Below are 14059 nucleotides of genomic sequence, written 5' to 3' on the forward strand. Positions count from 1 at the left end.
GGGAAGTTACTTTCACTGCGTCTAGTTGGAGACGGTACTTAATTACATTATTTAACTTAATTTGCAGTTTCGTGGGCAAAAAAATTAAGTTTAATTTAACATCTCAAACAAATATTGACCAATCCGGTTATTGTCCTGTGTTAAAATCATGATACAGAGGAACAGAAGAAGGCCATTCAGCCCATCAGGCCTGCTTTACCATTCAATAAGATCATGACTGATCTGGGCTGGAATTCTCATCTCCGCCTAGAAAAGGAGACCCCTTACTTCGAAACTGTGCCCCCCTAGTTCTAGGTTCCCCCACAAGGGGAAACATCCTCTCGACACCTATCCTGTCAAGCCCCCTCCGTATCTTACATGTTTCAGATCACCTCTCATTCTTCTAAACTCCAATGACTAGAGGACCAACTTGCTCAAACATTTCCTCATGAGACAACCCCTTGATTCCAGGAATCAACCCAATTGAACCTTCTCTGAATTGCTTTCAATGCAAGTATATTGCTACTTAGGTAGGGAGATGAAAAGTGTACACAGTACCCCAGGTATTGTCTCACCAACCCCCTGTGCAGTTGTCAATACTTCACTTCTCCATCCCCCTTGCAATAAAGGCCAACATTTTATTTGCCTTCCTAATTACTTGCTGTACCTGCATGCTAACTTTCTGTGATTCGTGTTTAAGAACACCCAGATTCCTCTGTGCTGCAACATACTGCAACCTTTTCCATTTAATAATCTGCTTTTCTATTCTTCCCGCCCTCTTGAACAATCTCACATTTTGCAACATTATACTCCAAATATCAAATTCTGCCCGTGCACTTAGCTTATCTGTATCCCTTTGCTGACACTTTGTATCCTCTTCATAACTTGCTTCCCTACTTATCTTTGTACTGTCAGCAAATTTTGCTATAATGCAGTCTGTTCTTTCATCTGAGTCATTCGTATAAATGGTTCAGGCAAAAGCACTGATCCCTGTGGCATTCCACGAGTTACAGTTTGCCCAACCTGAAAATAACCCATTTATCCTGACTCTCCGCTTGCTGTTAGTTAACCAATCCTCTATCCATGCTCACATATCACTCCCGACACCATGAGCTTTTATCGTGTGGAGTAGCCTTTTTCTGGCACCTTATTGAATGTCTTTTGGAAATCCAAATACACTCCATCCACTGGTTCCCCTTTATAGGTCCTGCTTGTTAGATCCTCAAAGAACTAATAAATTTGTCAAACACCATTTCCCTTTCACAAAATCATGTTGACTTGACCTGATTCTATTATGATTTTCTATATATCCTAATACTACTCTTTAATATTGGTTTCTAGCTTTTTCCTGCCGGGGGAGATTAGACTAACTGCCCTACAGTTTCCTGCTCTCTGTCCCATTCCTTTCGTCAATAGTGGCGTTACGTTTGTGACTTTTCAATCTGCTGGGACTTTTTCTCCAGTGATCCTGATTGTTTTAAGTTCCTCCCTTCCTTTTCCCTTTTAATTTTAAGGTCTCCAAACTGGACCCACCAACTTCTCAAGGCACCTGGGCATGAGCACTGAATGTTGCTTCGCCAAAAACAAAAAACTAAAGTTATTGTGAATACATAGTTAACTAATCTAGTGAAAGAGCCTTTCCTTTAAGTGCTTTCTTTGACAGGGGAGTTTTGAGGGGAATTCCGTCTGACCCAAATACTGCTTCAAATACCTGGGAGTGGGTCTTTGGCGTTACATGGGCTGCTGCCATGGAGATTTGGGGTGCTTCAGTCCTGATTGGTTCAGAAGACCTAGTGATTGCTGGTTCATCTTGCATTTCATCCAGTTCATTATCTGTGTAAGCTCCCCCTTCTGCGTCTGTGTCCTCATAGTCACTGTTTGGCCTGCTCTCATCACAGCTCAGATAATCCATGCTCATGCTGGTCGATCGGTTCAGCAGTTCCAAGTCTTCCGTTCCCGTTTCTTCAGCCTGAAACATAAAGAAAAGATTATTTGGTCCTATAATTCTATTCAAACTCCTTATAGTGTCAGCCGGCTCTGTTCTCATCTCTAAGTTACAAGATTCGAGGTTCACGTCCAAATGTAGGATTTTGAGTACAAAAGTCTAGGCTGACACCCCAGTGCAGTACTGAGGGAGTGCTGCACAGTTGGAGGAGCTGTCTTTAAAATTGAGATGTTAAACTGAGGCCCCATCTGCCTGGTCAGTTGGATGTAAAAGAACCTTTGACACTAATTTGAAGAAGAGCAGGGGAGTTATCTGGATGTTCTGGCCAAAGATAATGAAATGTTGCCACAGTCCCAGAGGGCAGTAGGCTGCTCTCCCCTCTTTGAGAAAGCCAGCTGGCTGGTGGTAATTTAACCCGAAGGTCACCACACCTCAGACGAGGGACAAGGCTGAGAATTCATTTAAAAAAAAAAAAATTTAGAGTACCCAATTCTTTTTTTTTCCCAATTAAGGAGAAATTTAGCGTGGCCAATCCACCAAGCCTGCACATCTTTGAGTTGTGGGGATAAGATTCACGCAAACACGGGGAGAACGTGCTAAGGTTTAGAATTCATGAGATTCCTGAATAACCTCAGCCTGTACGGGAATTTAATCCAGGCTGTTGACGGCACTCTGCATCACGGGCCATCTAGCATCCTTCAACCAATTTAATCCTTCAATCAACGTCACACAAGAAAAAAATCTGGTTATTATCACATTACTATTTGTGCGAGTTTATTGTGTGCAGAATGGCTGCCGTCTTTCCCACAATGCAGCAGCGACTATAATTCAAAAAGTACTTCATTGAATGAAATGTTCTTTGAGATGTCCAGTGGTGTGAAAAGTGCCATATAAATTAAGTCTTTCTGTGTTTTTCTTCCTACCCCACCTATTTAACTGTCTACAGACCACTCTACCCCATTCATTTAATGTTCAGAGGATAAGGTTTCAATAAATATTCATAGATTCCAACAGCAATAAAGAATAGTTTTCATCCTCCCCCACCCCCACATCCTCCCCCACTCCCACATCCTCCCCCACCCCCCAAGGCATTTGAGACTTTGTGTCATAGAAATAATCTTGGTAAGTGGGTCTTAAGAGTGTGGCAACAAATTTTCCATTGGTAGACTTTCTACAAAATCCTTTGAAAAAGATTCCAATAAAATCCTTCAATTTTTGCCGTGTCGTTTGAGGGAGAAGTCTTACCCAGGACACCCAGTGATCAGTGAACTCATGGCAGAACCTCAAGACCTTCCTGGTGTTCTGGCTCAGTTCATCTTCAAGTGGTATCGTTACTAACTGATTGATAGAGGAAGCTAAAAATCAATCATCGTAAACTACTATCTCCTGAAGAGGTGCAACATACTGATGCTGATGCCATTTGGAGTTTTTATTCTATGGAGTAAAGTGACTTGAAGTTTCAAAGCAAGAAAGAAAAGCACCTTTTCTTCAGGAAACCAAACAGCTTGAGTTTGCTGCTCCTTGATTGTTGCTTTCAAAGCTTCATACCACGCGCTGGAACCCGAATTCAGATTTATTGTACCTGTGAATAAAATCCATAAAATTAAAGAACGCACTTACTCAAAAAGCTTCCCAGAATAGACAACAGGTTCTATTTGGATTTATATATGAATGAATGTAGGGACAAATTGGGAATTTGCATGAATGTAGACTGGCAAAAGAGAGGCCACTCTGTTATGCTCCATTGGTGGTGGAGAGTGGTGACCATGTGCCGGAGTTATGGCTGTAGCACTGCAGCCTAGACCCTCACCCACACTCTTTACTACCGAGGCTGTCAACAGAAATCCATAAAATTATCATTTATGGCTTTCTTGAGAAACTCAGGGTGATTGATGCCTGTAATATCCTGACATAAGGACGACCACCAGGTAATGAATGAGCAATTCATTAAAATTAGAAACTATCAATCTAACCAAGATAAAATAGAGTCTATTCTGGACGGGATTGGCGGGTCGTTCCTGGCTGTGTAGTGCCGGGAACGACCCCCCTATCTAACGGCACTCTGTCACGTTTGCAAGCCCCCTCTGGGAATGCGCCCCCCCCCCCCCCCCTCCCGAGGCTGCACTTAGAGCATAATTTCCTGCACCAAGGTGTTCTGACAAGTGGAGCTCCTTAGTGCAGCAAGAGATTGGGAGGCCATTTTTAAATGGTGCCCCAATATCTCAACACCCTGGTGCAATCCCCAACCCCTCTAATGCCCCAACTCATCTGTTGGGGGGTCCTTGGGACCCTCCACACCCCACCTCATACAGGCAGGGCACCCTCAGGCCCGATCCCTGGTGCGGGCACAATGCCAGCTTAGCATTGCCAGCCTGGCACACTGACAGTGCCACCTGGACATTCTGGCAGTGTCAAGCTGGCATCCAGGTGGCACTTCTAGGGTGTTCAAGTGGCACTGACAGGGTGCCTGGGTGCCACTCAGTTCACAGGCCAACCATCCGGGGGCCTCTGATCGCTTGGGAGACCCCCCCAGGTACCATTCTGCCTGGTCCCTGTTTGTGGGGACAAGTACTGAACTACACCCAGCTGGGGTCTCCTCGCTGAGGCTGATAGATGCTGGGTGATGGTGCGATCTGGTGTCCACATGGACAAGTGGGTTCTTAACTCACCTAACCGTGCGAGCCTGGATCCCACTTCATTTGCTGATCAATAAATGGACGGGACCCAGATTGCGATGTCTTGCGAGATCTGGTTAGATCTTTTGAGACATAACAGCCATCGGGAATCCCGGGGGGGGCGATCTCTCCTGGGATCTACCAGCCACGTCCCGTGCCGATTCTGGCGGAGCCCGGCTGCAGATCACTTCCTACATACAAAGAGTGAGATAAAAGCTGCCATATTCCAAGCTTCCAAACTCCTGACTAAATGGGAAACCCGCCCTCCGCCCCCAGTGTTCATGCACTCTGGCTCCTTTGGCCGATCGGGTCACATGATGCTCTGGGAATTCTGCCCGCCCCCTCCCCCGCTCGAAGGGTACATTATCACAAGCCCCGTGCTACAGGACACACGCAAAGGCTGAAAAGAGAAAACATGTAAAATCAAGTAGTAATGATTAGCTTCTGCCTAGTAATTGAAAAAAAATCAAGGAAGACAGTGCTTGTATTTTCAGTGTTACAGTGCAGTTCCCCTGTGGAGAGTGTTGTGTTATGCTGCTTCGGATAACACAGGCTGCTACTTCATAGAATTTACAGTGCAGAAGGAGGCCTTTCGGCCCATCGAGTCTGCACCGGCTCTTGGAAAGAGCACCCCACCCAAGGTCAATACCTCCACCCTATCCCCATAACCCAGTAACCCCACCCAACACTAAGGGCAATTTTGGACACCAAGGGCAATTTATCATGGCCAATCCACCTAACCTGCACATCTTTGGACTGTGGGAGGAAACCGGAGCACCCGGAGGAAACCCACACACACATGGGGAGGATGTGCAGTGACCCATGCCGGGAATCAAACCTGGGACCCTGGAGCTGTGAAGCAATTGTGCTATCCACAATGCGACCGTGCTGCCCAACTTGATGCAGTCTTAACTAAAGGATGCTCCAGACTCTGAAATGAGTTCAACGTGTTTATTGAACTATTAACACAGTTCTCAAATGAGTTCGACTCTCTGCTAATCTAACTGTAGTAACTCAGTCTAACTGTACCAGCTTGCTCTAAGCCACGTGCTGGGGTATGATGCTGCTGATCAACCCTGTCTAACTCTCTAGATGTCTTTTTTTTAAAAATATTTTATTGAAAATTTTTGGTCAACCAACACAGTACATTGTGCATCCTTTACACAATATTATAACAACACAAATAACAATGACCTAGTTTATAAACAGAAAATGGATAAATAATAAATAACAAAAATGAAAACTAACCCTAATTGGCAACTGCCTTATCACAAGTAACACTCTCCAAAAATATAATTTAACAGTCCAATATATAATTATCTGTAGCAACGACCTATACATATTATACAGTATATATTAACAACCCTGAGAGTCCTTCTGGTTCCTCCTCCCCCCCCCCACCCACCCCCCCCCTCCCCCCCCCCCCCCCCCCCCCACCCCCAATCCTGGGCTGCTGCTGCTGCCTTCTTTTTTCCATTCCATCTATCTTTCTGCGAGGTATTCGACGAACGGTTGCCACCGCCTGGTGAACCCTTGAGCCGACCCCCTTAGGACGAACTTAATCCGCTCTAGCTTTATAAACCCTGCCATGTCATTTATCCAGGTCTCCACCCCCGGGGGCTTGGCTTCTTTCCACATTAGCAATATCCTGCGCTGGGCTACTAGGGACGCAAAGGCCAAAACATCGGCCTCTCTCGCCTCCTGCACTCCCGGCTCTTGTGCAACCCCAAATATAGCCAACCCCCAGCTTGGTTCGACCCGGACCCCCACTACTTTTGAAAGCACCTTTGTCACCCCCCTCCAAAACCCCTGTAGTGCCGGGCATGACCAAAACATATGGGTATGATTCGCTGGGCTTCTCGAGCACCTCGCACACCTATCCTCCACCCCAAAAAATTTACTGAGCCGTGCTCCAGTCATATGCGCCCTGTGTATTACCTTAAACTGAATCAGGCTTAGCCTGGCACACGAGGACGACGAGTTTACCCTGCTTAGGGCATCTGCCCACAGCCCCTCCTCGATCTCCTCCCCCAGCTCTTCTTCCCATTTCTCTTTTAGTTCATCTACCATAGTCTCCCCTTCGTCCCTCATTTCCCTATATATATCTGACACCTTACCATCCCCCACCCATGTCTTTGAGATCACTCTGTCCTGCACCTCTTGTGTCGGGAGCTGTGGGAATTCCCTCACCTGTTGCCTCGCAAAAGCCCTCAGTTGCATATACCTGAATGCATTCCCTTGGGGCAACCCATATTTCTCGGTCAGCGCTCCCAGACTCGCGAACTTCCCATCCACAAACAGATGTAGGCTAGTCCCCCTACAGGACGCCCTCTCTAATCTCTTCCACGCCGCTCCCTCCTCCTCTCCCATCCATTTACTCACCATTGAAATATTAGCGGCCCAATAATACTCACTTAGGCTCGGTAGTGCCAGCCCCCCCCCTATCCCTGCTACGCTGTAAGAATCCCTTCCTCACTCTCGGGGTCTTCCCGGCCCACACAAAACCCATGATGCTCTTTTCAATCCTTTTTAAAAAAGCCTTTGTGATCACCACCGGGAGGCACTGAAACACAAAGAGGAATCTCGGGAGGACCACCATCTTAACCGCCTGCACCCTCCCTGCCAGTGACAGGGATACCATATCCCATCTCTTGAAATCCTCCTCCATTTGTTCCACCAACCGCGTTAAATTTAACCTGTGCAATGTGCCCCAATTCTTGGCTATCTGGATCCCCAGGTAACGAAAGTCCCTTGTTACCTTCCTCAACGGTAGGTCCTCTATTTCTCTACTCTGCTCCCCTGGATGCACCACAAACAACTCACTTTTCCCCATGTTCAATTTATACCCTGAAAAATCCCCAAACTCCCCAAGTATCCGCATTATTTCTGGCATCCCCTCCACCGGGTCTGCCACATATAGTAACAAATCGTCCGCATACAAAGATACCCGGTGTTCTTCACCTCCTCTAAGTACTCCCCTCCACTTCTTGGAACCCCTCAACGCTATCGCCAGGGGCTCAATCGCCAGTGCAAACAATAATGGGGACAGAGGGCATCCCTGCCTTGTCCCTCTATGGAGCCGAAAATATGCAGATCCCCGTCCATTCGTGACCACGCTCGCCATCGGGGCCCTATACAACAGCTGCACCCATCTAACATACCCCTCTCCAAAACCAAATCTCCTCAACACCTCCCACAAATAATCCCACTCCACTCTATCAAATGCTTTCTCGGCACTACTATCTCCGTTCCCCCCTCTGGTGGGGGCATCATCATTACCCCTAACAGCCTCCGTATATTCGTGTTCAGCTGTCTCCCCTTCACAAACCCAGTTTGGTCCTCGTGGACCACCCCCGGGACACATTCCTCTATTCTCATTGCCATTACCTTGGCCAGGATCTTGGCATCTACATTTAGGAGGGAAATAGGTCTACAGGACCCGCATTGTAGCGGATCCTTTTCCTTCTTTAAGAGAAGCGATATCGTTGCTTCAGACATAGTCGGGGGCAGTTGTCCCCTTTCCTTTGCCTCATTAAAGGTCCTCGTCAATACCGAAGCGAGCAAGTCCACATATTTTCTATAGAATTCGACTGGGAATCCATCCGGTCCCGGGGCCTTTCCCGCCTGCATGCTCCTAATTCCTTTCACCACTTCTTCTACCTCGATCTGTGCTCCCAGTCCCACCCTTTCCTGCTCTTCCACCTTGGGAAATTCCAGCCGATCCAAAAAGCCCTTCATTCTCTCCCTCCCATCCGGGGGTTGAGCTTCATATAATTTTTTATAAAATGTCTTGAACACTCCATTCACTCTCTCCGCTCCCTGCTCCATCTCTCCTTCCTCATCCCTCACTCCCCCTATTTCCCTCGCTGCTCCCCTTTTCCTCAATTGGTGTGCCAGCAACCTGCTCGCCTTCTCCCCATATTCGTACTGTACACCCTGTGCCTTCCTCCATTGTGCCTCTGCAGTGCCCGTAGTCAGCAAGTCAAATTCTACATGTAGCCTTTGCCTTTCCCTGTACAGTCCCTCCTCCGGTGCTTCCGCATATTGTCTGTCCACCCTCAAAAGTTCTTGCAGCAACCGCTCCCGTTCCTTACTCTCCTGCTTCCCTTTATGTGCCCTTATTGATATCAGCTCCCCTCTAACCACCGCCTTCAGCGCCTCCCAGACCACTCCCACCTGGACCTCCCCATTATCATTGAGTTCCAAGTACTTTTCAATGCACCCCCTCACCCTTAGACACACCCCCTCATCTGCCATTAGTCCCATGTCCATTCTCCAGGGTGGGCGCCCTCCTGTTTCCTCCCCTATCTCCAAGTCTACCCAGTGTGGAGCGTGATCCGAAATGGCTATAGCCGTATACTCCGTTCCCCTCACCTTCGGGATCAACGCCCTTCCCAGCACAAAAAAGTCTATTCGCGAGTAGACTTTATGGACATAGGAGAAAAACGAGAACTCCTTACTCCTAGGTCTGCTAAATCTCCACGGGTCTACACCTCCCATCTGCTCCATAAAATCTTTAAGTACCTTGGCTGCTGCCGGCCTCCTTCCAGTCCTGGAATTCGACCTATCCAGCCCTGGTTCCAACACCATATTAAAATCTCCCCCCATTATCAGCTTTCCCATCTCTAGGTCCGGAATGCGTCCTAGCATCCGCCTCATAAAATTGGCATCATCCCAGTTCGGGCCATATACGTTTCCCAAAACCACCGTCTCCCCCTGTAGTTTGCCACTCACCATCACGTATCTGCCCCCGTTATCCGCCACTATAGTCTTTGCCTCGAACATTACCCGCTTCCCCACTAATATAGCCACCCCCCTGTTTTTCGCATCTAGCCCCGAATGGAACACCTGCCCCACCCATCCTTTGCGTAGCCTAACCTGGTCTATCAGTTTCAGGTGCGTTTCCTGTAACATAACCACATCTGCCTTAAGTTTCTTAAGGTGTGCGAGTACCCGTGCCCTCTTTATCGGCCCGTTCAGCCCTCTCACGTTTCACGTGATCAGCCGGGTTGGGGGGCTTCCTACCCTACCCCCCCCCCCCCCCCCCCCCCTGTCGATTAGCCATCCCCTTTTTCCAGCTCCTCACCCGGTTCCCACACAGCTGTATCTCCCCCAGGCGGTGCACCCCCGCCCATCCTCTCCCATACCAGCTCCCCCCTCTCCCCAGCAGCAGCAACCCAGTAATTCCCCCCTCCCACCCCCCCCCCGCTAGATCCCCCGCTAGCGTAATTACTCCCCCCATGTTGCTCCCAGAAGTCAGCAAACTCTGGCCGACCTCGGCTTCCCCCCGTGACCTCGGCTCGCACCGTGCGACGCCCCCTCCTTCCTGCTTCTCTATTCCCGCCATGATTATCATAGCGCGGGAACCAAGCCCGCGCTTCTCCCTTGGCCCCGCCACCAATGGCCAACGCCCCATCTCCTCCACCTCCCCTCCTCCCCCATCTCGCCACCTCCGCACTCCAGTCTTGATAAACGCGGATCACCGCGTTCTCCCATTTACTGCTCCGAGTTTTCTTTGCCCATCTAAGGACCATTTCTCTATCCTTAAAACGGAGGAATCTCACCACTATGGCTCTGGGAATTTCTCCTGCTCTCGGTCCTCGCGCCATCACTCGGTATGCTCCCTCCACCTCTAACGGACCCGCCGGGGCCTCCGCTCCCATTAACGAGTGCAGCATCGTGCTCACATATGCCCCGACGTCCGCTCCCTCCGCACCTTCAGGAAGACCAAGAATCCTCAGGTTGTTCCTCCTTGCGTTGTTCTCCAGTGCCTCCAACCTTTCCACACATCGTTTCTGATGTGCCTCATGCATCTCCGTCTTCACCACCAGGCCCTGTATGTCGTCCTCATTCTCGGCTGCCTTTGCCTTCACGACCCGAAGCTCCCGCTCCTGGGTCTTTTGTTCCTCCTTTAGCCCTTCGATCGCCTGTAGTATCGGGGCCAACAGCTCTTTCTTCATTTCCTTTTTTATCTCTTCCACACAGCATTTCAAGAACTCTTGTTGTTCAGGGCCCCATGTTAAACTGCCACCTTCCGACGCCATCTTGGTTTTTGCTTGCCTTCCTTGCCGCTGTTCTAAAGGATCCACTGCAATCCGGCCACTTTCTCCTCCTTTTTTCATCCATATCCAGGGGGGATTCCCTTCTGGTTTACCGCACAGTGTTTTTAGCCGTCAAAATTGCCGTTGGGGCTCCTATCAAGAGCCCAAAAGTCCGTTTCACCGGGAGCTGCCGAAACGTGCGACTCAGCTGGTCATCGCCGCACCCGGAAGTCCCCAACTCTCTAGATGTCTGTCTGTGGAAAGAGGCAGGGTGTGAGTGCCTGTTCCCTTTTATAGTGTTTATGTCATGCCCCCTTGTGATGATGCCACCTCGGAGTGTCCTGACTGCCCATTAGTTGTGTCCTATTCTGAGTGTTCATTGGTTGCATGTTTGCATATCATGACATCTCCCCCTTTTTGTTTCGATGTATATACATGTGAATGTGTCTGTCTGATGTGACTGACTGAGGAATACAGAACAGAACAAACAAAACAAATGCTCATAAGTCCAGTCTCTGAGGCTTGCGTCTGATCCTCGTCGACCGCCGGAGAGGTGGTGGAGGGGATGACGGTGTCTTGACAGGCGAGTGGGAGGCACGACTGGTGGCCTTGTGGTTCGAGGTGTCTGGAGGTGGCAATTCGACATGTGGAAATGGAGGGGAAAGTGGTTGTGGGCAAGCAACCTTTCTCAGTGTCCTTCGATTCCTTCGCACAATGGAGCCATCAGCCATACGTATGACTTAGGATCTGTCGAACAACAACCTGTCGAACAACAACAGGTGGAGCAGACCACCCACCATCCGGTATCTTGATCCTGACCGTGTCTGCCGGGGATAGCACGTACAGATCGGTGGCATGTGCATCAGAGCCCTGCTTCTGGCTGTCGCGAAGCTGCTGCATCTTCTGCAGCACCGGGAGGTGATCAAGGTTGGGCAGTTATATGGCTGGAAGTATCGTCTGCAGGTCCCTGATCATCAGGAGTTGAGGTGGCGACATGCCAGTGGACAAGGGAGTCACCCGGTTCGCAAGTAGTGCAAGGCGTATGTCGGAAGCGGAGTCCGAGGCCTTGCGGATGAGCTGCTTAACGATGTGCACCCCTTTTTCAACTTTGTCATTGTACTGCGGACAGTGCGGACTGGAGGTGACATGCCTGAAATTGTAGTTCTAGGCAAACTTGGACCATTCTTGACCGTGGAAGCACGGGCCATTGTCGCTCATGACGGTGTTCGGGATGCCATGCCGTGAGAATGTCTCTTTACACGCTTTGATGACGGTCCGTGAGGTGAGGTCTGGCAGCTTCAGCACCTCAGTGTAGTTCGAAAAGTAATCAATGATTAAGATATAGTCGCGACCATTCGCGTGGAATAGGTCAATGCCAACCTTGGACCATGGAGACATCTCTAGGTCATGTGGTTGGAACGTCTCCTTGCTCTGCGCTGGTTGGAACCTCTGACAGGTTTTGCAGTTCAGGACCATGTCCGTGATGTCCTGGTTGATGCTGGGCCAGTAGACAGCTTGCTGGGACCTGCGTCTGCACCTTTCTACGCACAGGTGACCCTCATGAATCTGCTGCAGCATCATGCTCTGGAGACGTAGAGGGATGACTATCCTGTCCAGCTTGAGCAAGATGCCGTCGATCAGCGTCAGGTCATCCTTGACGTTGTAGAATTGAGGGCTTTGCCCTTTCTGCCAGCCATTGCTGAGGTTGTGGATGACTCGCTGCAACAGGGGTCTTTGGCCGTCTCTTCTCGGATGAGAACAATCTTCTCATCTGTTGTCGGGACAGTGCTTGCACACAGTTGTACCTGCAATTCAATGTGCTGGATTATCTCCAGTGGTTCACTGGGTGAGTTGACAGAGCGGGACGCTGCATCGGCGATGATGAGCTCCTTGCCAGGTGTGTACACCAAATTGAAATCATACCTCCGGAGTTTGAGCAGAATTCTCTGCAAACGAGTCGTCATGTCGTTCAGGTCCTTTTGGATGATGTGGACCAGATGATCCGTCTCAACAGTAAATGTTGGCTAGCCATAGGCATAATCATGAAATTTGAGGATGCCGGTGAGAAGACCTAAACACTCCTTCTCAATCTGCGCATACCTGGTCTCAGTGGGTGTCATTGCCCGTGACGGGTATGCTACTGGTACCCAGGATGACGTGTTGTCTCTTTGAAGCAACACCGCCCCAATGCCATCCCGACTCGCATCTGTGGATATCTTGGTCTCTTGGTCTGGGTCAAAGAATGCAAGGATGGGTGCAGTGGTGAGCTTGGTGCTCTGTTCGGTGCTCCGCCTTCCATTCAAAGGCGGTTGATTTTTTTCACCAGGTTGCGTAGGGCCGTGGTGTGTGTGGCCAAATTCGGGATGAACTTGCCAAGGAAATTGACCATTCCCAGGAAGCGCAGTACTGCCTTCTTGTCCTCGGGGACTTTCATTGCCTCGATGGCTTTAATTTTGTCTGTGTCCGGGCGCAAACTGTGTCGTGAAATCTGATCGCCCAGGAACTTCAGCGTGGATGTCCCAAAACAGCACTTGGACCTGTTTAGCTTGAGGCCATGTTCATGTATGCATCAGAATACTTTCTAGGGTCGCGACACATGTTCCTCTGGGGTTGTGGACCAGGTTATGATATCGTCAACGTAGACACAAACCCCTTCTATTCCCTCTATCATCTGTTCCATGATGCAATGGAAAATCTCTGATGCCGAGATGTTGCCAAATGGCATTCGGTTGTAGCAGAACCTGCCAAAAGGCGTGTTGAAGGTGTAGAGCCTTCTGCTGGATTCTTCAGGTTAGATTTGCCAAAATCCTTGGGATGCGTCCAATTTTGTGAAGAAGCGCGCATGTGCCATCTCACTCGTGATTTCTTCCCTCTTCGGGATGGGGTAATGTTCCCACATAATGTTTTTGTTTAGATCCTTGGGGTCAATGCAGATGCGTAGGTCCCCCGAAGGCTTCTTTACGCACACCATCAAGCTGACCCAGTCGGTTGGTTCAGTGACCTTCGCGATGATGCCTTTTTGTTGTAGACCGGTGAGCTCTGCCGTGAGGCGCTCTCTCAGTGGAGCAGGGACTCGTCGTGGTGCGTGAACCACTGGCTTGGCATCAGGCCACAGTAGAATCTTGAACTCATACGGCAGCGTGCCCATCCCGCTAAATACATCTGGGCACTGGGTTAGGATGCCGTCGATGCTGGCCTGAAGATCCGAATGGGACGGCGTTGTGGTGTAGACCCTTTGAATGAGGTTCAGTTGCTTGAGGTTTGTGCGCACCTACCAGGGACGCCCTGTCTGGTTTAACAATCTCGAAGCGTAAGCTTGCTTGTGTGTGTCGGCTGGACACCTGCAGATGGCAGGACCCCAGAACCTTGATTGCGTTTCCATTGTAGTCCAGGAGTTTGCAGGCAGCTGGGAAGGATTG

At 49.5% G+C, this 14059-nt stretch overlaps 1 protein-coding gene across 2 annotated transcripts in view; it reads right to left on the minus strand.

The window, feature by feature from the left end:
- The window catches only part of LOC140395179 (tight junction protein ZO-3-like), a 137407-nt gene that overhangs the window by 14174 nt on the left and 109174 nt on the right, over positions 1–14059 (minus strand). For both annotated transcript variants that reach the window (XM_072482686.1, XM_072482688.1), the window contains exons 18-19: positions 3406–3506; positions 1691–1948 (exon numbers count right to left, since the gene is read on the minus strand). In XM_072482686.1, the coding sequence (XP_072338787.1) occupies positions 1691–1948; positions 3406–3506 (359 nt within the window). The remainder of the gene's footprint in view (positions 1–1690; positions 1949–3405; positions 3507–14059) is intronic.

Source organism: Scyliorhinus torazame, chromosome 18, assembly GCF_047496885.1.
Source record: "Scyliorhinus torazame isolate Kashiwa2021f chromosome 18, sScyTor2.1, whole genome shotgun sequence".
Lineage (NCBI taxonomy): Eukaryota > Metazoa > Chordata > Chondrichthyes > Carcharhiniformes > Scyliorhinidae > Scyliorhinus > Scyliorhinus torazame.